The following is a 27,008-nucleotide window of genomic DNA, read 5'->3' as shown; positions in this document are numbered from 1 at the left end:
CTGGTTAAAAGACCGGAAACAAAGGGTAGGAATTAATGGTAAATTCTCAGAATGGAGAGGGGTAACTAGTGGTGTTCCCCAAGGGTCAGTCCTCGGACCAATCCTATTCAACTTATTTATAAATGATCTGGAGAAAGGGGTAAACAGTGAGGTGGCAAACTTTGCAGATGATACTAAACTGCTCAAGATAGTTAAGACCAAAGCAGACTGTGATGAACTTCAAAAAGATCTCACAAAACTAAGTGATTGGGCAACAAAATGGCAAATGAAATTTAATGTGGATAAATGTAAAGTAATGCACATTGGAAAAAATAACCCCAACTATACATACAATATGATGGGGGCTAATTTAGCTTCAAGAAGTCAGGAAAAAGATCTTGGAGTCATCGTGGATAGTTCTCTGAAGATATCCGCGCAGTGTGCAGAGGCGGTCAAAAAAGCAAACAGGATGTTAGGGATCATTAAAAAGGGGATAGAGAATAAGACGGAGAATATATTGCCCTTATATAAATCGATGGTACGCCCACATCTCGAATACTGCATACAGATGTGGTCTCCTCATCTAAAAAAAGATATACTGGCACTAGAAAAGGTTCAGAAAAGGGCAACTAAAATGATTAGGGGTTTGGAACCGGTCCCATATGAGGAGAGATTAAAGAGGCTAGGACTCTTCAGCTTGGAAAAGAGGAGACTAAGGGGGGATATGATAGAGGTATATAAAATCATGAGTGATGTGGAGAAAGTGGATAAGGAAAAGTTTATTTACTTATTCCCATAATACAAGAACTAGGGGTCACCAAATGAAATTAATAGGCAGCAGGTTTAAAACAAATACAAGGAAGTTCTTCACGCAGCGCACAGTCAACTTGTGGCACTCCTTACCTGAGGAGGTTGTGAAGGCTAGGACTATAACAGCATTTAAAAGAGAACTGGATAAATTCATGGTGGTTAAGTCCATTAATGGCTATTAGCCAGGATGGGTAAGGAATGGTGTCCCTAGCCTCTGTTTGTCAGAGGATGGAGATGAATGGCAGGAGAGAGATCACTTGATCATTGCCTGTTGGTCCACTCCCTCTGGGGCACCTGGCATTGGCCACTGTCGGTAGACAGGATACTGGGCTAGATGGACCTTTGGTCTGACCCGGTACGGCCGTTCTTATGTGTCATCCGTGTGCATCCCAGGACCTGCCCTTCATCGCCACTTTTTAGAGTCCTTATTACCTGGGATTCTGAAGGAACCTGAGGGATGGTTGTGGCTGCGTTGCCCATGATGCTCTTGGATGGGGGGCACAAGGACATTGCAGCGAGGCTCAACAGACATTGCTATTCAGAGATTGCAATCTCATGCACAGGAATCATATGCTAGTCCTAGAGTGGGATCCACATGCATATCTCAAAGAACCACGGTTACTGTAAGGTAAACTTTTCTTAAAAGAAAGATCAGTTGTGTGCACAGTGAAGGTTTTTCCACCAAATCTGTAATTATAGCAAAAAGAGAGCTATCTGGTTCATCTGATAGGTTGTTTTTTTAATACATTTTGCATATGGCTTAATCCTTTTGGCAGAGTTAAATCAAACAAAAGTTTCACTGAATACATTATTAAAGTCTAATCATATTCATGGCATTTCCTTGATCATATTTCTAATTTGATATGAAAAAGCAGTTGAATTAGGGATTAGTACTTCACTAATTCTTACTGTTCCATATATTCATAATTTTTAAGGCCAGAAGGGATCATTATGATCACCTAGTCTGACCTCCTGCATAACAATTTCTGCATCAAGAAGCAAGTACATGAAATATTGCAATGTACGGAAATCTTCAAAATAAATCATGAGTCAAGAGTGGTATCCCAAGAGCGAGGATCTGCATAGGCAGTAACTGAATTATCATAATGGGTTACAGTCAAGGTGTAGGATATGAGTTTTATTTGCCTCAGTCTTGAAGAGGCCAGTATAGCATTTGTACCTATGTGTGTTTCTATTTGGCATGAAGCACCCAGGTGATGGACAAAGGTCCAAATTGAAGTGTTCACACAATTATTTATGCACAAGTCTTAAAGTGCTGTAGGATTTATTCCTTTAATGTAAATAACTTGAAACTGAGTTTCATGATTCTTTATTTCTGATTATAAATAATTTTCAATAATAGAAGTGAGAGGACATCAAATTTGTGTGGAACATAGATAACTTTGCGACTCAAATGAGGCATATTTTGGAAGTAAATTAGGATGCGTTTTTCCAAACCTACAGAAATTTTTATAGCATTGTGGCAGTGATACTGAATATGAATATGGAGATGATTTCATTTTATGACTCTCTTTTATACTTATAACTAGTACTGGTTAAACTACTTGTTATAAATAATGCTCATTAAGGGTTTAGCTCCTTTTCTGCCTGTGAATAGCTTGTGAACCAATCCTAATTTCTGTTAATGTTTCAATTATTTGTGTTCAGTAAATGATTTTTATCCTTTTATGATTCAAGATTAATTCACATATTCGTTAACGTGAACAATCGCACGCAATCATCATCTCCCTGAAAGTTGTTAAACAGGAGAAGGATGAATAATGAACTTCTGCTGTGAATTGCAGTTACGAATCATGCTAATCTTTCAGAAACTCTTAAGATTCTCTAACACTTTCATAAATATTCAGCTATTGTCCAAATACCTATGCATAACTAATATGACCTCACAAATCTGAGTGAACTTGGTGTTTTTACTTGCTTATTATTGCAAAATAGTTAGTATTTGACCAGTTCTATTTTGTAAATTCTTGAACAAAATTTCTCATGTGTTTCATTCTAAAGGAAGATTGATGGATTTCATTTGTTTACTTTAGCAACATCTTCTGAGCTATTCTTTGTTTTTTCCAAAGCTTGCTGTCTTTTGTGTACTAATTCAAAAGGGCTTTTTTAAATAGCTAAAACTTGGCATGGATGTTTAGTGTTTACTTATTTCCATTTTAGATTAGGACCTGTGTTGCACATATTAGGAAGACAGTGTGGTCTTGTTAAGAGGGCACAAGACTGTTAGCTCTATTCCAGATATGCCATTGATTTGCTGAGAGACCACAGGCCAGTCACTTTACCTGTCTGTGCCTCTACTTCTCCCACCCTTTGTCTGGCTTGTCTAGGTAGATTGTAAACATGCAGAGACAGGGACAGACGTGCACAGTGCCTTGCAGAGTAGGGCCCCAATCTCAGTTGAAAACTCTAGATGCTACTGTAATACAGATAACAAAGTGAAATAACTATTATGCTATAGGGTATAGTAATTTAGATGTTACAGTGCAAGCACTGTATGCCTCTGACTCAATGCAGCAAATCTAAAACAGTGTGTTAGGAATGTGACATAGTATTGTGGGTCCACTTTGATATCTTCAGAGTAGTGTAATTATTAGTAATTCAATAAGTAACTATCCCTGGTAAATGGGAGTGAGGGCAAATCTGAAGTTATGATTTAACTGACTTCTGATTTTAAAATATTTTTCTTTCCCATACAAGGCTTTGGCAGCTCAGCTACCTCTGGGTTTAACTTCAGTAATCCTGGCATCACAGCATCGGCTGGTTTGACATTTGGGGTGTCTAATCCTGCATCTACAGGTTTTGGGACAGGAGGGCAACTTCTTCAGCTGAAGAAACCTCCAGCTGGAAACAAGAGAGGGAAAAGATAGACACACTGTTGGGGAAAGGGGAAGTGAATCAGCTTTGTTCATCCTAAAAGTCTATTTTTCTAAATGGATGCAGTAATTAAATTGCATCCCAGGAGATTTATAAAATTTTGCTATGTTTCCCTATTCTGGAATATGAAATGTAATCATATTGAACAACTATTTTCCTGTGAATAGAAACCCATTTATGTATTTTTATTTTGGTTCTAGTTTTAGAAATGTTCTATACTGCATTATTAAAGAATCTTGTAAAACCATCTATTTAACCTAATGGTAGTAGCAGAATATTTTTTGTTAATAAGCTTTATACCTAATGGTAGTAGCAGAATATTTTTTGTTAATAAGCTTTATACCATATGAATATATGCATATTTGGGTTTTTTGTACAGATAAAATATATTCTAGTACAAATACTAGAGTTCATATCTTCTGTTCCTGGATATGGCCTTTAAATCTACTTCAGGGTGTTTCTTTGTGAATATAGATGTAAATAAATATATATATATATATATATATATATATATACACACACACACACACACAGTACAGTGCACACATTTGTGTGTATGTATTTGTATATATAATAAAAACACGTGAACTTTGCCCCATAGACAAAACTCTCCATGTTTCTTTGCTTTGTGTGTTCCCCTTTCCATGTTGTTTTAGGCTTCCACATCGTGATGCTCATAGGAATATCAAAGAGTAGTCCCGGGCTGTAATAGTTTTGCAGCTTGTTTTTTAAAGACGAGTGAAATACTGTTCACTATTGTATCATTCTGGCAAATAGTGTTTAGTTGCCTGTTTGTCCTCAACATTTTCCTTTCCCCAGCTAGCAATCACTCCAAAGAAGAATCTGGAGAGACTTTCAAACAAAGGTGTTGTCACAGCTGGTGTTGCCAAACTGATCTCTCCTGGGCTGGGCTTCATTTCTGAGGCTGCTAGGCTTCAGGAGATTGCTTGGGGGCAGAGAGTTGTGAAGCCGATGGCCTCTTCTCTCTGTGGGTGGTGGATGCAGACTGTGCCACTCTAATGAAAATTGTAGCTAACCATTCCAAACAGAGTTGATTCACACAGGGCTACTGGCATTGACTCCAAAAAGAGTTGCTTACCTGCCCTTAACACCCGTCGCTGCTAAGAAATAAAGTAAAACAGTATACTTTGAGGGTAAGCGATTGTAACAATAGAAATAGTACCAGTCTTACAAGTGCAGCAAACTTCATGTTATGGCATCTTGGCACATTGGGCTGCATCTCCAGCTCAGAGTGCATTAAAACAGAAACAGCAGAAAAATCTCTTAGAGTGTATATGGAATTTTGGAGATAAGTGTAGCTTTTAATATAGAGGTTGTTTTGTACATAATGTGCATCCAAGTGAATATTCAGTCACTTTCACCAAGGCACCTTTTTTCTAAAACAGGTATTACGCATAATTTTCTAGTATGAAGTCAGTTGCTTTCAATTGTAAAAGTGTTGTCAAGTACTGTTTTGTATGTTCTGGAAGTAATGTCTGCATACAGCAATTACTGGCCTTTGACAGACATGGGTTTTCTGTTGTTTGTGTTCAGAAATAAGCATATTAGTTTTGAACACAGAACTTTTCACTTTTGTACACTTGTATGTTACTGCATCTAAGAGATGAGCATTTTCTTTGGGAGGCAATTAATAGTGTGTGCGTTTTTGTTTTTTAAGGCAGAATTAAAAGCTTAAAAGTCCATTTCAACTTAAACCTTTTTCAAAACTTGCATTGGGCTGCAATCAAAATCCTGATATTTGTATTTCTTTGTTACTGCTTTTTTTAAAAAAGTTAAATTTAAAATGTTGAACCACTGGACTTTCTTGTAATGTATTAATTTGTGAAACTAATTTTTTTAACTGTGTGCTGTCTTGTCCACATGTGCAACCTACCATTGTGTAAAACAATAAAAGAAATGAATGCTGTGATCCTAGTCATAATTATTTGTCTATTTGCAGAATCTGGTCCTGTCACCTTAGTTCTCTTGTATGTCATATTTTTTAAAAAACTGCTGCAAAATCATGTTGTTTTATTTTGGATAATGTATACTTGCTCTTATTAAAAATTGAGTTTTTATCTCTGAATTAAAATCTTAGGACTTTTGTCCATAATCCTTTATCTTCTCCCATATTATGTGAACCCAGATGATACCATACTGCAGCACAATGTGTGCTCTTGCCTTCTCATGAATGGGGGTTTTGCACTGTAAATTTAATTTCAAAACAAAGTGTTAATTTGCTTTGGGTACTATAGTCCATTGTCAGCAATAGTTTTGAAAGCTATAGAATTTTGGACTGCACTATGCAAATAAGCTGCAGCATTGGCTAATTCGACAAATGCCATTAAGACATCACGCAATAAGCCGCTGTGCCTAAGTGTCTTTTTAAAATGAAATAGTTTGAACATTTGGTCTAATCAATTTTTCTTTTAAAATAAGAAACCTACCAGAGGAAAGGAAAGTGTATAACTTTAACAACTGATTGAGCTCTCTACGTATATGGGGCCTGATTTGCATGTATGTTAAGGCCCCTTTACACCCATTTACACTACCAGAGACCACCATTTTGTCCATTTAACTCTCACTACAGAATAGCTAACTGCCAGAGAGTAATAGAGCTACCACTAGACTGGCCATTTCCTTAGTGTCCTTGCAGTCCTTCCATACTCCTCAGTTTCTATAAAATAAATTAATGGAGATATCCCATCTCCTAGAACTGGAAGGGACCTTGAAAGGTCACCGAGTCCAGCCCCCTGCCTTCACTAGCAGGACCAAGTACTGATTTTGCCCCAGATCCCTAAGTGGCCCCCTCAAGGATTGAACTCACAACCCTGGGTTTAGCAGGCCAATGCTCAAACCACTGAGCTATCCCTCCCCCCCAACCACTGAGCTATCCCTCCCCCCCTATCTTTCTATCTTTCTTTTCCCTGTCCAGCTGGGGTCCTGCACCATGTGTGCCAAACTCTCCTGTTGTTCACTTGTGCTCCTGCCAAGCTGGCTCTTTCAGCCCCACCAGTTTTTGTGCTCCCTTGGAAATTGGGGTAGAGGAGGTGGGAGGGAGGTAGCTCTGCACATCTTCCTTCTCACGGGGCCCTCTAGAACCTACGGCCAGCCCTTTACATATACATGTAAGTCAAATATTTGTTAAAATACTAAAGTTGTATTTTGAAACTAAATTACTTCCATATTACGTTTTTAAAATGTGGTTAAGGTTACAATTATTTTAGTTTTGCTTTTTTATGCTTTTGTCATCAGGGACAACTCTTGTACTGTTCATTTATCCCCAACCTTTCATCATACTGTATCAATATAAATAATCCAGCATCAGTAATGCCAGCTCTCCTATGATTAGTTCTAATATCTCTATATTGAATGGCCAGACAGGAGGTTTGGGAGAAGCAGCTTCTAGGTTTTAACCTAGGAATTAAAGGCATTTACCTCCCCAGTGTATTTCTGCCTGTATTTGTAGAGTGGGAATCAGCATGACTTAGACCATGCATTGTATGCAGAGCCCCAACATAGCATAAGAGTCAGCCTAGTCTCCCTCTTCCAAAGCTCCACTTCCAATTTAAAAGAACAAAGATTTCACCGTATGGGACCAGATCATTTGTCCATCCTGTCTAGTACCTGCTTCCAGCACAAAAGAATGGTGCTGCTGTTAATAAAATTATTCACCTTTTTCAAAAATTCAGCTTGGGATCACTAATTATGAGCTTGGGGCTGAATAAATGCTGTTTAGATGTTTAAATTTTCCTTATAGCACACAGGAGGTTCTTTGTCATCCAAAATCAAACTAATATGCAAGGTAAGTTTCAGTACTACATTAAGCACAAAATAAGGATTTTAGGAATTTTATCTTTAATGTAGGCTACAGAATGTATTTTTTGTTGTTGTTGTTGTTGTGAAAAAAGTTAATCACATAGTTGGGGAACACAAAGTAAGTAATAGATATCCTTGTTCTGGGACCATTTTTTCTGTGAAGATCTTTCGTCTTAGCATTTCCCTTCAAGGTTTGCAGCAATTTTGCAATACAATACTTCTTTCGCCAGGTGGCAGGAGACTACTATTTTTCAGTTTGCCAAAGATGTCATTATAAAGCCCTGTATGGCATTATTGCTGCCACATAGTACACTAGCTTTTGTTTCCAGATCGTTTACACAAATAGTTTCTTTGATACAATGGAATTTTGAAAATTTCTACCAGTCACGGAGGGTTGGATCAAGCTGTCCCATGTGAATCCAGTACTGGGTGCCTTTTACTGAGAGCCCTCCCACCTACCTCTAGGAGTTCAACCCTTTTAGCCAATCACAATTACCATAAAAGGGGGCAAAGAGAGAAACCGTTTGGATGTACAATTTAGATACCTAAGATAATATATCCGAGAGCCTCTAGTGATTAACAAGCACAATTCCCATTGACTTTCAGTTGAACTTATGCTCCTATGTCACTTAGAGGCAGAATTTAAAAAAAAAAAAAACCTATCTGCCATTTGGAGGTAGTTTTAATCATTTTCCAAAGATCAAAACAAGGTGGGTATGTTTTTTTCTGGGCTGGCTGTTATGATTTGTAGATTCCTGTTGGGCTCAAAGAATGCAGTATTTATGCAGAATTTCTAGCAAGGATTTTGGTTGAGAAACTTACAGGCAAAGTCTGCAATGTCCTCTGATGTTGTGTCTACCTTTAATAGCTGATACTTTGTTCTCTGACCAGCCTCAAGAACTTTTTTTTTATGGTACTAAAATCTCACAATCTGAATTGTTTTCCTCTTTTTCTTTTCACCTCAGGCATCCATGTACAGCATTTACTGGGCCAGCACAAGTACAGTAACATCTTAGAAAGTAGTGAAATTGCATCCAAACTCCGGTTCTGATCAGGGACTAGTCTCTACCTGCTGTTCAAGAAACTCCCTGTTTCTCACATCTGTGTGTTTTTAATATGGCATTGTATTGTGACAGCAAGACCTGCCTCTGAATTGCTTATCTTTTATCATTATTATGAAAGCAAGCGAGGGTGATAGGATTTTGATAACACATGGTATTAACCTGGAGTAAGCAGAGAAGGAAACAAGGACTCAGCACTTTTTCAAGAATCCAGTAGCTATTAAATAAACCTATTAACACACTGAAAAATTACATAGCCAGGAGATTATAAGTAATCTGGTAAATTCAAAATATTGTAAAACCACAGTTTGAATAATCCATAGTTGGATAGGACTCTTAAAAGAAAAAAGTATTGGCCAAAGGTAACAAACCTGAGTGCCCAAAGCTAACTCCATGTTTAGATGCCTAAGTAAAAGCTGACTGACTTTCAAAGATGCTGAGTGCTTCTAGCTATCTTTGACCTCAGTAGGATTTGTTGCATGAAAATCTGTCCAGCTTTATTTCAGTGCCTAAATATGGATTTAGGAGTCAAATTTAGGCATTCATGTTTGAAAGTTTTGGCTACTACTTTCAACTTCCAAACAAGGATACCTTCTCTCTAGGGATCTTTGTTAAAGCCAAACTTTTTTTTTCAAGCTTTGCTATTTATACTGTCCATTTCTGTCACTGTTACAAATGTGGACCCTGGCCCTGCAGTTGGATCTGTATGGGCAGACCCTGGAACCTGCATGGAACCTCAGTGAATGAACATCAGTGAGGTTCTGTGAGGGAAGAAGGGTCTATCCAATTGCTGGGTCAGGGCCGTAGGAGTTTCACTTAATGTTCTGTTTAAATTATCAAAATAGTCGTCAATGGCTGTGTTTCTTTTAGAACCGCAAGATTATCAGTTACTCTCATTGGAAGTGGAGCATCATACTGGAAAACACTTCTGCGTAGAAATATAAGCCCCTACTAACTGTACAGGCCAACATTTACAAATGAGCGCTTAAAGTTAGGCATGTGAGAGAGATTTTCAAAAGCGCCTAAGGAGTTTAGGAGCATTTGGCCTATTGATTTTCAGTGGTGCTTATGCTCCTAAATTCCTTGGGTGTTTTTGAAAGTCTCCTAATTCCTTACTAAGTAACTGGCACTGGACACCTTTGAAAATCAGGCTACTTACTTAGTGCCTAAATCCAGACTTAAAAGATAAATATTAGCTTAACTTTAGCTCTCCCTCCTCTCCCCCCCCCCCCCCAGTTTTAAAATTCTGGCATGTACATCTGATAGCTTGTATATATTCAAAAGTCATTTTTAATTTCTAAATATATATATACTACCCATGGAATATTCTCATTCCTAGTCACACCTTAACTGGAGATAAGTAGACCTTCCCCTGCTTTCAATGTTTTTTGATCAAGTACAGCAGAATTAGAGAGGGAGAGAGACCAGGAGTGAAAATTTTGCAAGGTGATCACCTTGGAGAAGCAGAATTACAGGTTAGTAACTGTCCCTAATGGACACATTTATTCCTCAGTGTGATATTGGCTAATTTAATAATTGTAACTGGCAGGGAGCCTTTAAATTAGTTAAAGGAGAGGTAAATTTATGTGGTGTTAATTGCAAACATTTTAAGGCACAGTTCATATTAATTTTAAATTGCAGGCAGTTTTATATTAGTTTATTACCTCTTCTATATCTATTCTGTGGATAAATAGATTACTTTATTTTCCAGTGCCCTCAATTTGGCACTTTCCAGAAGTACTATGGTCACTTAAAACAAACCTATTTTTTCTTCTCCCTGTCCCCAATCACATCTGCAATCCATGGTATAAAGATTGCCATTGAAAATTAATTAATTAATGCATTAAATGGTTAGAATTACAGCTAACATGCCAGGTATTAACTTACCTGCAATAATAATAAAAAAATAAAATTTTAGTTCCCCTAGAAATGTCTTTCTCCACAAAAATTGTTTTAAATGTATTAATAACTGCACTTTCTCAGTGGTGGGGTTTTTTTTAACCAGTTAATATTACTTCCCCACCTCACCTTTATCTCCATTTCACAGATGGGTCAATTTAGAGAGATTAAGGGCCAAAGGTGTGAGCCTGGCTTATTGAAGTCAATGGCAAAATTCCCATTGACTTCAATGGGTCCAGGATTTTGCCCCAAATTTGCAAAAGGACCTTTAACTTTGGATACCTCAGTTTCTGGTTTTCTGACTTTAGACATCTTGTGCCTGATTTTCAGAAGTAATGAGCATCTGTTGCTCCCATTAACTTTGCCGTGGAGGGTTCTCAGGACATATGAAAATCAAACCATAGATGTGTGAAGTTGAGCTCTTCAGAACTGATGCATCCAAAATTAATTGCTGCTTTTACAAATGTAGGCCTACAGGACTTGTTTATAGCAACATAGTAAGTCAGGAATAAAACCCAGGTGTTCTAATACAGAGTCCCCTTTTCTAACCACGAGATCAGAATCTTCCCAATTTAAATTCAAATTATTCTTAATTTATTCATAACATCAGAGCATGTTAAACGTATTGGACCAGCTTCTCAGCCACAACTGAGGTGTGCTCAGGAGAGGGAGTGTACTCCCCTATTCCTAAGCAGGATCTGCGCTTGGCTAGCTCTCCAACATAAATTAGGGCACTCTCAAAGCTGCTCTAAATTTTATGCCAGCTGCCGGTGGCTAAAGGGGCAATATTGTAGCTGAGGTGTTCAGCAAAAGATAGGGAAGCTGTAGCCATGCCTGCCTTATTCCGGCCATGCCTCCTATGCCAGCAACAGGAAGGTCATAGGGGCTATGTTGATCTTGTGTGCTGCAGGCTTCCCCTTACACTGGGATGATTCTCTGTGGCCTGCTGTGCCAGCTTTCGGGCATCCACCAGCAGTGTGGCGCAAAGTGGCTGCACGCCGCATCAGAAGATGGACTGTAGAACGAAAGTGTATTTTAAGAAAGTAACTCCTTTGTTCTCTCTCAAAGCTTCTGCTTAGTAAAGCACAGTTCCCAGATGCGTTGCTTTCTCTTCACAATCAACACCAACACCTGAAGGTAGTTCTAAGTTAGCACTCACAGGGAACAGAACAAAATGCAAGGGATAAGAGAGAGCACAAGAAATGCCCAGTTTTATTGCGATGTAAATGAGTTTTAGCAGTATGTATTATTCAAATCCGTTTCAACTAAGAAAAGTCTAATTGACTGGTTGCATATTTACCTTTAGCAGTGGCTTCTGACTGAAACCATGGGCTGTCTGGAAGAAATAATCAAAACATAAATATTTTAGAGAAACACTGACAACTATTATCATTATTTCTGCTGCTGCTAGTTCCTGTTGCTCCCATAGGAGCTGACTTCCCCTTTTTCATGTGGGTACTCGATCCCCTGTCTGCCCTGAGCCCTGCCCCATTCCACCCCTTCAATGAGGCCCTGCCCTGCCTTTTCCCACCTTCTCTGCCACCATTCCAACCCCTTCCACAAAGTCCCTGCCACAACTCCGCCCCCTCCCAGCCAATATTCCAACTCCTTCCCCAAATCCCAGCCCCGCCTCCTCCCCTATGCGTGCCACGTTCCCGCTCCTCCCACTCCCTCCCAGAGTGTGCTAATGTTGCCAAACCGCTGTTTGGGGGCAGCCAGGCAGGAAATGCTGGGAGGTAGGCGGAGGAGCAGGGATGCAGTGCGCTCAGAGGAGGAGGAGGTGGGGCGGGGGGGGTGAGGGGAGCTTGGCTGCTGGTGGGTGCAGAGCACCCACTAAATTTTTCCCCGTGGGTGCTCCAGCCCCAAAGCACCCACAGAGTCAGTGCCTATGGTTGTGTCTATTGCTTTGGCAGCCAGAGCTTAAACCACCAGGAGAGAATTCAACAAAACACCCTGTGCTCAGCACCCTTGGCAATCCAGTGAAGAGCAGACCTTGGCTACAATGGGAATGAGACCAGATTTCTGCCATGAGCACACAGCCTCCAATGCTAAAATTCCCATTGATTAGAGTGGGGGTAGAGTGAATGTGACAGGAGTGCTTTTGAAAATCCTATTCTTAGGGTAGACAGGGAAAGCCACAATTTGCACCAGTACCAGTTAGCCTGGTTTCAAGCAGGGATACTTTCTATCAGTGCAAATCACAGCTTTCCTTAGCTATATGTGTGGTTTGCAACTAGTGGCTAAAATCATAGAGAAGGCCATAGGCTCTGATCATTAGCATCCTGCAGCCAATCTTATTTGCCATAATGGGCTGCAGGATGAGGGCTAGTATTTGAGGGTATATCTACAGCACAAATGAAGGTCAGGTTGCCGGGCAGGTAGACATACTCCCTTGCCCCCAGCTTTAATCTAGCTGCTGCCGGTAGCAATGTGAATGAGGACATACTAGTGTGAGCTGGCCACCCCATACAAGTCCGCAGGGGACTCTGGGTATGTTCTTGGGTTGCTAGCCTGTGCCAGGGTCTGTGCTGCCACATCTTTACTGCTATTGTTACCTGCCCTCGTTCAATTAGATGGGTTTGCCTGCCTATCTATGTTGCAATCACACCTTTGACTGCAATATAAATGTATTCTCAGCTGGGGCTCAGCACGATTGCCTTTTCTTAAAAAACAGCTTTGTGCTTTTCCTTATTTGTATTAATGTCTGTTTGGAAGCTTAAAAATGTTTTCCCTTCTCATTTTGTCCTTTTCAGTTTAAGAAATATCACTCTCTTCCCCACCCACCTTATTGCTAGTGCAACAGCAGCCAACATAGTCATAGCTTCTTTCTTTGGGTACGTCCAGACTACCCGCCGTATCGGCGGGCAGCGATCGATTTATTGGGGATTGATATATCGTGTCTCGTTAAGAACGCGCTCACCGTCGACTCCGGAACTCCACCGGAGCGAGTGGCGGTAGCGGAGTCAACGGGGGAGCTGCGGCCATCGATCCCGCGCCGTGTGGACCCCAGGTAAATCGATCTAAGATACTTCAACTTCAACTACGCTGATCGATTCCCCCCCCCCCCCAGTGTAGACCAGCCCTTTGTGTACCTGCTTTACTCCAGTGTTTGTTAGCTAGATACTGCTTCAGAGCCAGCAGGGGGAGAGCAAGAGCAAAAAAAGTCTAGATAAATTCAGGGGATCATAGATAGCAATGGAATTCCAGCTCCAATTCAAATAGTGGTGTTAAAAAGCTCCATTATGGAATGGTGGATTTCTTCGTTTAAAGTCAACGTTGAGAATGCAAGGAATATTCCTTGCCACATTATACCATTTTTAAGGTAAATCAAATTTGGAACTATACTATCGATGTTATGTAAAATAGCAGTGCTGAGAATGCAAGATTTTTTTTGGTCTGTTTCAGCTAGTATTTTCCTCTATTAATGTTAGGTAGATGACCATATGTGTGCTATTTTTGTTTGCTTTCAAATAGGGCTATCAATTAATCACAGTTAACTCACACGATTAACTCAAAAAAATTAATTGTGATTACAAAAATTAATCGTGATTAATTGCAGTTTTAATTGTACTGTTAAACAATAGAATACCAATTGAAATTTATTAAATATTTTTGATGTTTTCTACATTTTCAAATATATTGATTTCAATTACAATGCAGAATACAAAGTGTACACTGCTCACTTTATTTTGTTTTTATTACAAATATTTGCACTGTGTAAAAATGATAAACAAAAGAAATAGTATTTTTCAATTCACCTCAGATAAGTACCGTAATGCAATCTCTTTATCATGAAAGTGCAACTTACAAATGTAGATTTTTTTTTTGTTATGTAATTGCACTCAGAAACAAAACAATGTAAAACTTTAGAGCCTACAAGTCCACTCAGTCCTACTTCTTGTTCGGCCAATCACTAAGACAAACAAGTTTGTTTACATTTATGGGAGATAATGCTGCTGGCTTCTTATTTACAACGTCACCTGAAAGAGAGAACAGGCATTCTCATGGCACATTTATAGCCGGCATTGCAAGGTATTTATGTGCCAGATATGCTAAACATTCATATGCCCCTTCATGCTTCGGCCACCATTCCAGAGGACATGCTTCCATGCTGATGACACTCATTTAAAAATGTGTTTATTAAATTTGTGACTGAACTCCTTGGGGGGAGAATTGCATGTCTCCTGCTCTGTTTTACCCGCATTCTGCCATATATTTCATGTTATAGCAGTCTCGGATGATTACCTAGTACGTTTGTTTTAAGAACACTTTCACTGCAGATTTGACAAAACGCAAAGAAGATACAATGTGAGATTTCTAAGGATAGCTAGAGCACTTAACCCAAGGTTTAAGAATCTGAAGTGCCTTCCAAAATCTGAGCAGAACAGGGTGTGGAGCATGCTTTCAGAAGTCTTAAACGAGCAACACTCCGATGTGGAAACTACAGAACCCGAACCACCAAAAAAGAAAATCAGCCTTCTGCTGGTGGCATCTGACTCAGATGATGAAAGTGAACATGCGTCGGTCTGCACTGCTTTGGATTGTTATCGAGCAGAACCCATCATCAGCGTGGACATGTGTCCTTTGGGATGGTGGTTGAAGCATGAAGGGACATATGAATCTTTAGCGCATCTGGCACGTAAATATCTTGCAATACTGGGTACAACAGTGCCATGTGAACGCATTCTCACTCTCAGGTGACATTGTAAACAAAAAGCGGGCAGCATTATCTCCTGCAAATGTAAACAAACTTGTTTGTCTGAGCGACTGGCTGAACATGAAATAGGACTGAGTGGACTTGTAGGCTCTAAAGTTTTCCATTGTTTTATTTTTGAATGCTGTTATTTTTTGTACATAATTCTACATTTGTAAGTTCAACTTTCATGATAAAGAGATTGTACTACAGTTCTTGTATGAGGCGAATTGAAAAATACTATTTTTTTATAGCACAAAATAAAAATAAATATAAAGTGAGCACTGTCTACATTGTGTTGTGTTGTAATTGAATCAATATATTTGAAAATGTAGAAAACATCCAAAACTATTTAAATAAATGGTATTCTGTTGCTTAACGGTGCGATTAATCGCACAATTAATTGTGATTAATTTTTTTAATCGCTTGAAAGCCCGACTTTCAAAGTAAAATAATGGAAATGATTTATCAGATAAATAAAAGCTGTGTGACTCAGTGGTACTCGGCCCTACACTGCTGAGGAGCTGTTTTGCCTTCCAAGAGAGCTAATTGCAGCAGGAAGTTCTGATGGTGCATAGTGATATTTGCTCAAGATGTTATACTGTAGAGCCTCAACATCATTGTCTCATGTTGTAATGCTTCAATGTAAGCAAGGGCAAGACACTGGACTGCAATTATTTTTGTGGCCCCCCACTCACTACATTTGATACAAAGGTATTGATTGTGATCTCACGTCAGTATAAATTTGAATGAATATCTCTGCTTGAAACTAGAGAGGAAGGCTTGTCTAGTGGTTAGAGCATTAGCCTAGGCTTTGGGAGACCCAGATTCAGTTCCTTGCTCTGCCACAGACTTCCTCTGTGACTGAGCAAGTCGCTTAGGGCTAGATCTACAGAGAGATTTAGGTGCCTAAGTCCAAAATTTAGATTGGAAAGGAGTCTCGGGGGGGGGGGGGGGGGAGTCCCTTCCTTAGTTGTTCCAAAGTCATTTTCCTGAATCTAGAGGCAGATGTCCCCAAGAGTTTAGAGAGACCATTATCATTCTCTTTAACTTACATTTCTTAAGCCCCTTGTTTGACACAATGGTGCATTGCCAGAGCCAAACTTTTGATATTGGAGATGTCTGCATTTACTGTGATAAGCAGGGGGTGCTGTACTGACTACGGGTGTCACTCTTCTATTGCCCATGTACACACAATGAGCTGTGATATTAGAAGCTGAGCATTAGTATGTTACTCTGGTCTGTGCCATTGTAGCCCCTGAAAATAGGCAAGCACCATTATGCTATCTCTGTGCTCACAATAACTTTGTCTCTCCATATTATTTTACAGCCTGTTGACTTTTTGTGGGATTTGTTTTGGATCATTTAGTTTTAAATCTTTTCCAGCCAATTTGAATCAATCAAAATGCCCCCCAATGCAAGAAAACATTCAGTTGTGAAACAAAAAAGTATATATTTAAAATATACCTTAAGCAGAGAGAGATCCCATGCTCTGCTTATTAGAATAATACTGCTCTAACCCCGATATGAATCCCCTAACAGAAGTTAGAAGGCTTATCTACACACACAAGTTGTCCCACTTTAAATATACTGGTAGAGTTAAAGCAGTACCACCCACTGGTGAGAATGCAACTGTCACTATAAAGGTACTTAATATCTATATAGTTAGGAAGGAGAATAAGCTATTCCAGTGTAAAACACCTTCATCCTGGCATAACTGAGTCCACACTAAGGATTGTACTGGTACAACTATTTAAGTAAAATGACACCCTTAACTGAAAGAGTTATCCATATGAAAACTCTGTACCAGTCCTTAGTAACCTTACTGTTCCTACAAACTTCACATAGGGGGCAGCAACTCCTTGTGATGTCAGTGCTATAGTACAGTCCTATTTTGAAAAGTGACTTTGCAAAATGAATGTTTGTTGCCTCAATGATTTTCACATCCAATCCGCTCAGTTCATAAGTAAAAATAAAAATACTTTTCTAACTGACATCCCTGCAAACTCAACCTGCAATCTGAAAGCCAAGCTGGGTTCTTTCTGCCTCATGCATCACCAACAACAAATATTCAGCAAGAGGAATCTAGTTAATAATTGTGTTGATAATATCCAAACTGGAATAGAACCTAGCTGTTGTGTTAAACCCTGTCCTGAGTTTGTTTTAAATTGTCCACATAAAAATATGGCAATTAATAATACCTCTTTCCTGCAGCTAGTAGTGGGTGAAAGGTTTTGGGATGGTTGTTTTAACCTATGCACATGTTCTAAAGCCTAATATTGAAAGAAAGCAGAGGGCAGAGAATTAGGCTGAGTTTGAACTAAAAGATTTTCAAGGCTTCTGGTGAGGTTACAAATTTGTTTTAAGAACAGAATATACTCTGTAGAGGAGAGGAAGAGGCATATATGGACTGTAGGAAATTCATCTTGAATAGGTCAAATTTGATGGGTATGAAGTTGACATTTCTTTTCTATGGAACACTTGGCAACTTACTGAGAGTGAGCTTTAAGTGTGGGAGAGAGAGCAGAGCATCATTAGCAGCAAAATGACATTGATCAGCATCAACTATGTGCTGGGCTGTTGGGCTTTCCTTTTCCTGATCCCAAAAGACATTCTGGCCAAACCAGATGAGATCGGAGAACCAGATGACACTACCATCTGCATGGCTGTGTCCTGAGCAACTTCGAAGATGTAACCCAAAGGTTTTTGTTGTTCCCTTGTTATCTATTTCCAGCTTCATTTTATTCATCCTATCTTTCTAATTTTTGCTTTCTGTCTAATAAAAGTCTGGCTTATCCCACCAGAAAAATTATATTTTTGTGATACTTCCCTCTCCCCCTTGTCTGTGTATGTATCAAGAGCACAAATACCATGGACTTTTAAAGGGAGTTTGTGCTCCTAAGTCACTTAGATACATTTGAAAATTCCACCTTTAAACAAGAGAACCTGATAGGTATCATCTAAAATCAACTCCCTTTTTCTCAAGAAGGACATTTAATACTATTAGAAAGCTACCAAGCCAAGATATTCTTCTTGGAAGGATTCTCATTGACTTCAGTGGGCACTGGATCAGACCCAAAATGAAGATTTACTTCATCTTGTGTGTCTTTAATGTTTTTACTAGTACAGTGTGTTTGGTACTCTTCATCTTCAAAATGCTTTTATAGCCATTAACTAGTTTAATCCTCCCCATACTCCTGTCAGGTAAAAGGGTAGTTAGTATTTTCATTTTTACAGACAGAAGCTAATATAGACTTGGACTTGCAAAGTGGTGAGCACCCAATGAGATCAAACTGGAAGTGATTTGCCAAAGGACAGGACCAGTATATCAGCCAAGATTAGAACTCAGAAGCTCCTAGTACTTAGTCATGTGTTTGGGTCACTAGATCGCCGCTACAGGTGATTTGAAGCTGGAAGATATTTACTATTTTGATATGAGTAAAGGTTTTCACCATGAATGTACAGGGACTTAATTACCTGATAACAAGTAGAATCTTGTGCAACAAAATTACATTACTGCTATTTAAAGAGATGCAGCATACTGACAATCAACATGACAAACTAGTTGGAGGATGAGCTGGAGAAATATTTTACTCACTAAAAATGTGAGAGTGAAGGCATTGCTATTCTTATTAAGAAGAGACTATAAATTCAAGTGGGATTGAAGACAATGGACATGCACGGAGAAGTTAAATGAATTCAGGGGCATGACAGATGCTATTTTCTCACTCCCAGCTGTCAGGATGACATTGCCACCAGTTACTGATATGAACCCTCAGGTTTTAAGTCCCTCTCTAGACAGTTCACCTTCCCTTGCTGTGCCTCAAGGCTAGTTATCTTGCATTAGCTCCACTGTAGTTTTTCACACACAGTTGGCTTGGGTAATGCTCACTCTGACTGATGTGGACTGCTTGTATAGAGAGAAAGCAGTGTCTCTCACTAGAGATTGCAAATGCTAAATAATTTATTAAAAGCAACAGGGATGTGCTGATCAGTCTTTGAGATAGAACTAACAACCCTCATAACTGAAATCCACACAAATTTCTTCTCTTTCAACTGTACAATTTTAATGCAGCTTAGTTACTATCGCTGGCCATAGAATCTGTCCTACAGGCACTGCAATTCTACCAATAAACAGCAGCCCTTTGCAAATGTTTACTATGATTCACAATACCCTAATGAGGGAGGTTAGGGTTAGGGATCATTTCTTCACCCACCACTGCAGTACAGCAACTTCTGGAGGGGAACATTGCTATTTTGCAGAAGACAGCAATACTACTAAACTGTAGGGCAGCAAGTAAGGAAGAACACCGTAGACAACTGAAACCTCAGAAGTAATGTGGGTAGATAGGATGTAATTACCTGTGTTGGAATTTGACTAGAACACTAGGACTAACACCCATCTGGGAGCATGTGTGAGAACTGCTGAAAGTGAGTGGAGAACTGAAGGATAAAGGGGTTGAAAATGGAGTGTATGAAGCTAGTATAGTATTTCCTTGGTAGTTAAAGAAAGATGATAACTTAGCTTCAAAAGTACTAAGAAAAGCAGAGAATTGAAAAATCTCAGAGATTTATAGAATTTTGCAATCAACTTTATTGCAGTCAGGTAGAACTCTGAAAGAATGGAAATTATCTCAGTTGCTTTCTTTCCTTCTAGTAAAGGACACATTTTTTACTTTAACATCATCTCATAATCAAAATGCACACTGGTAATATCCATGCCAATTTACTAAAAAATGAAAGAATTAACTTAATGGAACATTGTGTTTCCTGATATATTACCCACTATGTGATCCCAGTGGCTGATCTCCTGACTGCGGCTGGCTCTTGTTTAAACCTGTAATGGGTTTGTCAGTCACTCACACAGAGCCACTAACAACTTTCTTTGATTTCACAGCTGAAAGATAAAATAAATATGTGATTATATTATTTGCATCCATTTCATTTTGTTAAAAATGTTATTTGAGCTCTCTCCACTAAAACGCCAGTCACAGAAGCTGATGTACAGGAATGGACGTTTTACCACATGCTGAGCATCCAGCAGCACTGGGGCCTAACTACAATAGTCTTCATCACAATTCCTTTTTTTCAGGGATTACTTATTACTGTTTGTCATGTATTCATTTAAAAACCAAAAGGACAAATAACATACAGAAAACTTTGACAAGTGTACTTGGGGTGGGGGCTGTGGTAATATAAAGAAAAAGGAAAAAAACATCATAATATAGTCATACCCAGATAAAGATATAGATTCTTTGCCATAAAAAATTCCTTCCACTTGAAACTTGTTTTACAGTCTCACCAGAGGAACAAGTGTCTTTTCAACTGAGTGTTAAATTATGAAGTGTAGAAACAACTGAATATGAGGGAAATTACCAATGTCAGGTGCTGTTTTGTATGATGGAGAAAAATCAGTCTTTTAATTAAATTAAATATAGATGTAGTAACTCTTTATGAACTGATAGAGCTGCTCAACTACAAACTACACATGCTTTAAAGCTTGTCTAGGTATACTGCATCTCAAGTTGTCATCTGCTCAGTTTGGGTACAGGATAGGTGGTTTTGGATGGCAGACTTGAAGGAAAAAAGACTAAAACAAAAAGATGCTTAGAAAATAAAATAGTATAAGTGGCTTGCTACATGGCACGTTTCCTGAATCAGCACTGGAACAATGTCCCTGCATAGCATTATAGGGTATTGTACTGGTGTGCATCTTTCAAAGAAAACCTAAAACTGGCACCCTGACTACTTTTGTTCATTAGAAATTCCATGTCACTTTTTGCAAGACTAGGAGTGTCAATCCCAGTTTTCTAGCCAAATTCCAATGTGAAGTTCATTCTGCCTACTTAAATTCCACTGCAGTTTCAACCTGCTAATGGTTGTATTTTATGCAGTGTTGTATACTTGCCAACAGTTACCCTGTTGCACCACAGAGGTGGCTTCTTTTAAGATGTAAAGTTTGCAAAGCATTTTCAAAAGGGATCATTCTCCTCACACACTTAGCAGTGGCCTGGTGGAAATATTACTGGTAATTGTGGAAATAACATGCAGGTTGAAATGTTAGGGCATTAGTGCTCATTCAGATTATACCGAATTTGTAATAAAAATAACAATTAAGGAAATAAAACTAAAAAAGGTTAAAAATACTTAACAAACGCTGGTTTTCTTTGAGTCCTGCCTAAGGCAGGTAAGTATGAGAGGACAGGGCACTTGAGGATCGCTCTGCAGTAGGTAAACACAAAGGTTGGGTAAGTAACACTCTTTGAGTTTCATACTGTCAGTTTCCCTCTTGTCAGACTTCGAAATTCACTGTAACTTTTTTGGTGGCTTAACATAAATGCTATTTGCTTTAGTAGCAGATTCTCTTTTAACTGAACGAGCTAGTGTCTTCTTAAGCCAGAAGCTGCTAACTTCTTTTTCAGCTAGGTTGGGAAGCAGCTATGTATCCTCTCATGGATTTTGCTGCCTCATTTTTTAACCTTATTTTCGCTTGGTATTGGGTGGCCTGACACTTGAGCTGCTCTTTGATTTAGCAGACTCTGCCTTGCAAATTCAGCTCGGTTCCCCCAGCCGCTCGCTTTCCCCCATCAGACTGAGCATGTCTGGCTAGTGGAGTTGAACTACGACAATCAAACGCTGCTCCCCCGCCCCACTCCTGTCCCCTTGCGGGAGACTAAGGCGAGAGGGGTGGCTGGGATAAGACGCATGCGCGCCTAGAGGGTGTTGGGTGCCTATAATAACACTGAGAAAGCAAGTGCGAGACGCCCGAGCCCCAGTGGCTGCTTGTCTCGCCGACAGAGAGCGACACAGCCCGGGCGCCAGCGGCTGCCGCTCGTGCTTCTGCCGCGCAGCCTGAGGAGCGAGGCCGAGTAGCCAGCGGCACAGCAAGGATCCGGGCGGAGGGAGCCGCGGGAGACACACGTCGGGAGGCAGCTCCGCGCCCCCTACCAGCCCCTCTCCCCCAGCCTGCAGCCAGGAGGGCGCCGCGCTGCCCCGAGGGGTGTCGCCCGCAGCGGAGGGATGTAACTTGGCGGTGCCAGGCTGGCGGCTTCGGCGGGCGCGCCGAGGTGAAGGAGGAGTCGGGACAGGGGCTTTCCCCGCTGAGCAGCGCAGAGGGACTGAGCCCCGGCACCTCCAGCCCGGCGGTGCCCACTTCGGATGCGGCTTCGAATCATGAAAGGAAAGTTTGAGCGGGATGTCCGGGCCGAGGGAGCGGAGTAACAGTAGCTGCTGGTGCCGAGTGGCTGCCCCTGCGGGGCTCGGCTCGGCTGCCAGGGGAGCCCGGGGCAGCCTCCCGCGCCCCCGCGGGCTCGGCCCTGCGACCCGGACGGGAGGTCGAGCTCTGCCGGCGCTGGGACAGTCCCGCCTCTGATGCTCCTGGAGTTTCCTGCCGCATCGCTGCCCCCGCCGGCGTGTGGATCTGCCGGCCGGGCACGGCGCCCCGGGCTGGGGGTGGCTGCTCCGGGCGAGCCGCGGCCAGCTCCCATTGCTCCCCCGCCGAGCTGGTAGCGATGGGGAGGGAAGTCCTGGCTCTGTGAAGCGCTTCGCCAGACCCGCTGCCCCGGCTGCGCGCTGGGTGCCTGGAGAGGGGCAGGCGCCAGCCGCGGAGACAGCCTCCTAGGGCTGCCCGTGGGTTTCCTTTGGGCTGACCAACGCCGGAGCACGGAGCGCCGGGCACTTCGGGAAGAGCCTCCGACTCCCCCTTCCTGGCGGGGGGCTGGCAGAAGAGCCCCGTGGTCTCCCCGCTTCTGGCTCCCCTGCGATCAGATGCTTCACCCCCCTCCACGCAGAGCCGTGTTAGTAGGAGACCCCGCCACCTCCACAGCGGGGTGCTGTGTCCGCAACCCGCCGCCCCCCCCGGCACAGCGGGGTGCTGTGTCCCTATCCCGTCCTGCCCCCCCCGGCATAGCGGGGTGCAGTGTCTCTGTCCTGAACCCCCCCCCCACATAGCGGCGTGCTGTGTCCCTGTCCTTAAACCCCCCCCCCGCATAGCGGGGTGCTGTGTCCACAACCAGCCCCCCCCCCCCCAACACACACACACACCCGGGACAGCTGGGTGCTGTCTCCCCGCCTTGCACAGGTGGGCGCTAGCAGAGGAGCCCCGTGCGTGCTGAGGACCCACCCCCCTTTTCTGCCGGGCGCGCTGCTGCCCCGGACGCCGCCGCTGAGCGGTGCCATGTGGAGCGGGCGCTGCTGGCTGCTGCTGGCGGCGCTGGGCTGGCTGCTGCCGGCGGGGGCCGGGGCCAGCGGCGAGTACTGCCACGGCTGGCTGGACGCGCAGGGCGCCTGGCGGGACGGGTTCCAGTGCCCCGAGCGCTTTGACGGCGGGGACGCCACCATCTGCTGCGGCAGCTGCGCCCTGCGCTACTGCTGCTCCAGCGCCGAGGCCAGGCTGGACCAGGGCGTGTGCGACAACGACCGGCAGCAGGGGGCAGACGAGCAAGGCCGGCCGGACAAAGACGGCCCGGATGGCGCAGCAGGTACGCGGCTTCCTCCCCCCCCGCCCACCCCGTCCTGGTCCAGCGCAGGCCCCTCCCGGAGCCCTGGCGGCTCTGCAGCGTGTCCAGCCCGACGCGCCGGGGCTGGGCACCAGGGGCGCCGGGCAGCCAGGCGAGCAGGCAGTTCAGCCCCTCATGGGAGGATGCTTATGGGACAGCCAAGTTTAGCCACTCCGAGCCCCCGGGCCAAAGGAGGCGCTGGCACTGCTAATCCAGAGTGCCCCCAGACAGTCTGGCTGCCAGGTTTCATGGTGAGCCCAGGCTCTACCTTTAGGGTGACCAGACAGCAAGTGTGAAAAATCGGGACGGGGGTGGGGGGTAATAGGAGCCTATGTAAGAAAAAGACCCAAAAATCGGGACTGTCCCTATAAAAGCGGGACATTTGGTCACCCTATCTACCTTCACAGATACCTGAACATAGGTCTGAGAGCAGCCGCGGGCGAAAGGGCTAAGAAATGCCGATCTAGAGCACCTAGTGCCTGCCTCTGCCCTGCAGGGTTAATGGCGTCAGCCTATTGGCTAGTGACCTGGGTACAAGCCCTGAGTGCAGAGACTTCTTGGGAGCAGGGGCTGACTGGCAAACATTCCTACATCTCTGACACATCTTTTAACGAGGGGAGCTGCAACCCCTCATTTTCAGCCCTGCCTATGACAGCTGAGCCTTTAACTGCTACCTGGGATGTTGTTAATAGAGGAGTTTTGCCATTGACTTCAGAGGGACCAAGATTTGGCTGGTCACGGTGAATCCATATGTAGTTATGGGTAATTCCCCTTAGTTTTACAGCACATATTTTTTATTACTAATACTTCTGGCAGTAGGATCAGTTGAAAAATGAGACAAAATAAGAGAATATGTTTCTGCCTTAACTGTAAATCAAACGCTTTTTTTTTTATAACAACAACAGAAGGACATACACACACATATCCTCAGTTTGTTATCTGGGTAATGATAAAAGTAGGACAGAAATGCAAATGTCAAATCTTTGGATTCTAAATAAGAAACTTGTCAATTAGTCCATCATTTGCAACTATTAAAATCGGAAACATGGAAAAAGCTAAGTTACTGTCAAGGAGTTTGGATACTTTAAGAATGACAAAACCTTTGATTGTTTTTTAAGTTCTGCATTTATTTAAATGACAACACCACTTGTCTCCAGAATGTCTTGAAGAAGTTGTGTCAGATCTATATAGCAGCAGCATACTTAATCATTCCTTCATCTTTGTTTGCACTTCCAATTAAAAAAGAAGGGGAAAAAAAACTTTGAAAGGGAACAACTGTTTCAGGAAAAGTAACTTCTATTACACAGGATTTCAAAATGACTTCTAACCAATCACGATAGTCTAATTGTATAAATTCTTCAAGCCTAGATACCACCTTTTAAGACTGTATTTATGACTAAATGTTAAGGATGAACTAGAGTCTTTTTACTGCTGTTTGGGAAAAGCCTCAGTGGCTCTCTAGTACATTTGCTAGCCATACACAAATACTGAACACACTAGAACTAGCCTGAAGTGGTGTTATAGTTAGGACAGACTTGGAAAACTTGTGTGTTGCAGACTGTAGCAAGTGCAGGCATTTGGCCAGTGCAGAAATAAACAATTATACTAGAAACTGTTTGTTAAAAGGTGTTAAAATTACAAAAAATGATAGGTTAAACAGCCTTTTGTTTAATAATTATGCCTATGTAAGTGACTCTAATGTTAGCCATTCCAGTTTCAATGAAGATAAGACTCTGTTAAAAACAAGTCATTTTTTCTAAAAATCACGTATTAGATTTATTTGCTGCTCACCACGATCTGATAGCTGTCACTAGTCTTTGTGACTGTCTTGTCCTCTTGACCTTGTGTCCTGCACATCTCATTAGTAATTGTTCCAGTTGATGTGGTCAGGTAATGCCATCTCAAGGGTTAGTAATACTTAAGTCTTGGGGCTGACAGTCTTAAATGAAAAGGATGAGTCCCAGCCATGTTGGCTGTAAGAGAGATGTGGTCCCCCTTTTTGTAGCATTTTGAGCATCTCATAGTCTTTAAGACAACCTGTGAGGAAGGGGAGTAGCTAAGTGGGACACAGAGAGACTGATGAATTTCCTAGTTAATTTCCAAAGATCGCACAAGAAGGCAGTGGTAGAACAAGGACTTAAACCAGGTCTTGGAAGTCTCGGCCTACCACCCTAACCGCTGGGCCATCCTTTCTCTGTGGGCAGAGCTCCAATTTAAGCACTTTGAAAATCCCAACCATTAGTTTTTGCAGCATCTATATTTTCTTTAGTCCTTTTATTAAAAGTAGCAAGTGGAATGTTTAGTTTCCAGAACCATTTCTCCCTGGAGGACTTGAGTATATTAATGCTGAGTGACTGAAAGAAATAAGCATTTCTCTTGTTCTCTTTGTATAACTTTGTTTTTTAGGTTTGGCCTTCGTAGCAACTCCTAATAACAGTGGTTTTGTTTCTCTTTGTAGTGCCCATTTATGTGCCATTCCTTATAGTTGGATCTGTTTTTGTTGCCTTTATCATCTTGGGGTCTCTAGTAGCGGCTTGTTGCTGCAGATGCCTGCGACCCAAGCAAGAGCCACAGCAGAGCCGAGCACCTGGAGGTAATCGGCTGATGGAGACTATTCCCATGATTCCAAGTGCCAGTACCTCCCGTGGTTCCTCTTCTCGTCAATCAAGTACTGCTGCCAGCTCCAGTTCCAGTGCCAATTCAGGTGCCAGAGCCCCCCCCACTAGGTCACAGACCAACTGCTGTTTGCCAGAAGGGACCATGAATAATGTCTATGTCAACATGCCTACTAATTTCTCAGTACTGAACTGCCAGCAGGCTACCCAGATTGTGCCACATCAAGGGCAGTATCTGCACCCACAGTATGTAGGTTATGCTGTCCAACATGACTCTATGCCTATGACCCCGGTGCCACCTTTCCTGGATGGTCTGCAAAGTGGATACAGGCAGATTCAGTCTCCCTATCCCCATACCAATAGTGAACAGAAGATGTACCCAGCAGTGACTGTGTAACTTAACAAAAAAAAAAATCACATATTTTAGCACCTAAGCCAGAGGAGAAATACTTTTGGAATGAAGCTTGTAGAACCTCATTTGTAAATAATTTTGAAAGACTCATGCATGTCAGACAGTGTTTATAATCCATTTCTTTACATTGGATTCAGTTGCCAAAAACTGTGTAACGATATCTTTGAATTACCATTTCCAGATATGCTTCCATTCCAATTCATGATTAACAGTGGCAATGGATTATGCTGAAGATGCATATGCATTTCAGATAACTGTGTGTGAGAGATAAATGCCTGAGCCATTAAGTGCCCTTCAGGTATGGCACGGTCAAAGCATTTGGCTACT

General features: G+C 41.9%; 2 protein-coding genes across 4 annotated transcripts in view; both read left to right on the top strand.

Moving 5' to 3' along the window:
* Positions 1–5,614, top strand: part of NUP58 (nucleoporin 58) — a 54,381-nt gene extending 48,767 nt beyond the window's left edge. For all 3 annotated transcript variants that reach the window (XM_065404508.1, XM_065404516.1, XM_065404499.1), the window contains one exon: positions 3,508–5,614. In XM_065404508.1, coding sequence (XP_065260580.1) covers positions 3,508–3,677 — 170 coding nt within the window. In that variant the 3' untranslated portion in view covers positions 3,678–5,614. The remainder of the gene's footprint in view (positions 1–3,507) is intronic.
* Positions 5,615–23,332: 17,718 nt separating this feature from the next.
* Positions 23,333–26,666, top strand: SHISA2 (shisa family member 2). Its single transcript, XM_065423578.1, has 2 exons — positions 23,333–23,636; positions 26,113–26,666. Exons 1-2 carry the CDS (start codon positions 23,333–23,335, stop codon positions 26,664–26,666), a joined length of 858 nt encoding a protein of 285 aa, XP_065279650.1.
* Positions 26,667–27,008: the final 342 nt, after the last annotated feature.

The sequence above is a fragment of the Emys orbicularis genome, chromosome 1 (genome assembly GCF_028017835.1).
Source record: "Emys orbicularis isolate rEmyOrb1 chromosome 1, rEmyOrb1.hap1, whole genome shotgun sequence".
NCBI classification, from domain to species: domain Eukaryota; kingdom Metazoa; phylum Chordata; order Testudines; family Emydidae; genus Emys; species Emys orbicularis.
This window is presented reverse-complemented; position numbering and strand designations above follow the sequence as displayed.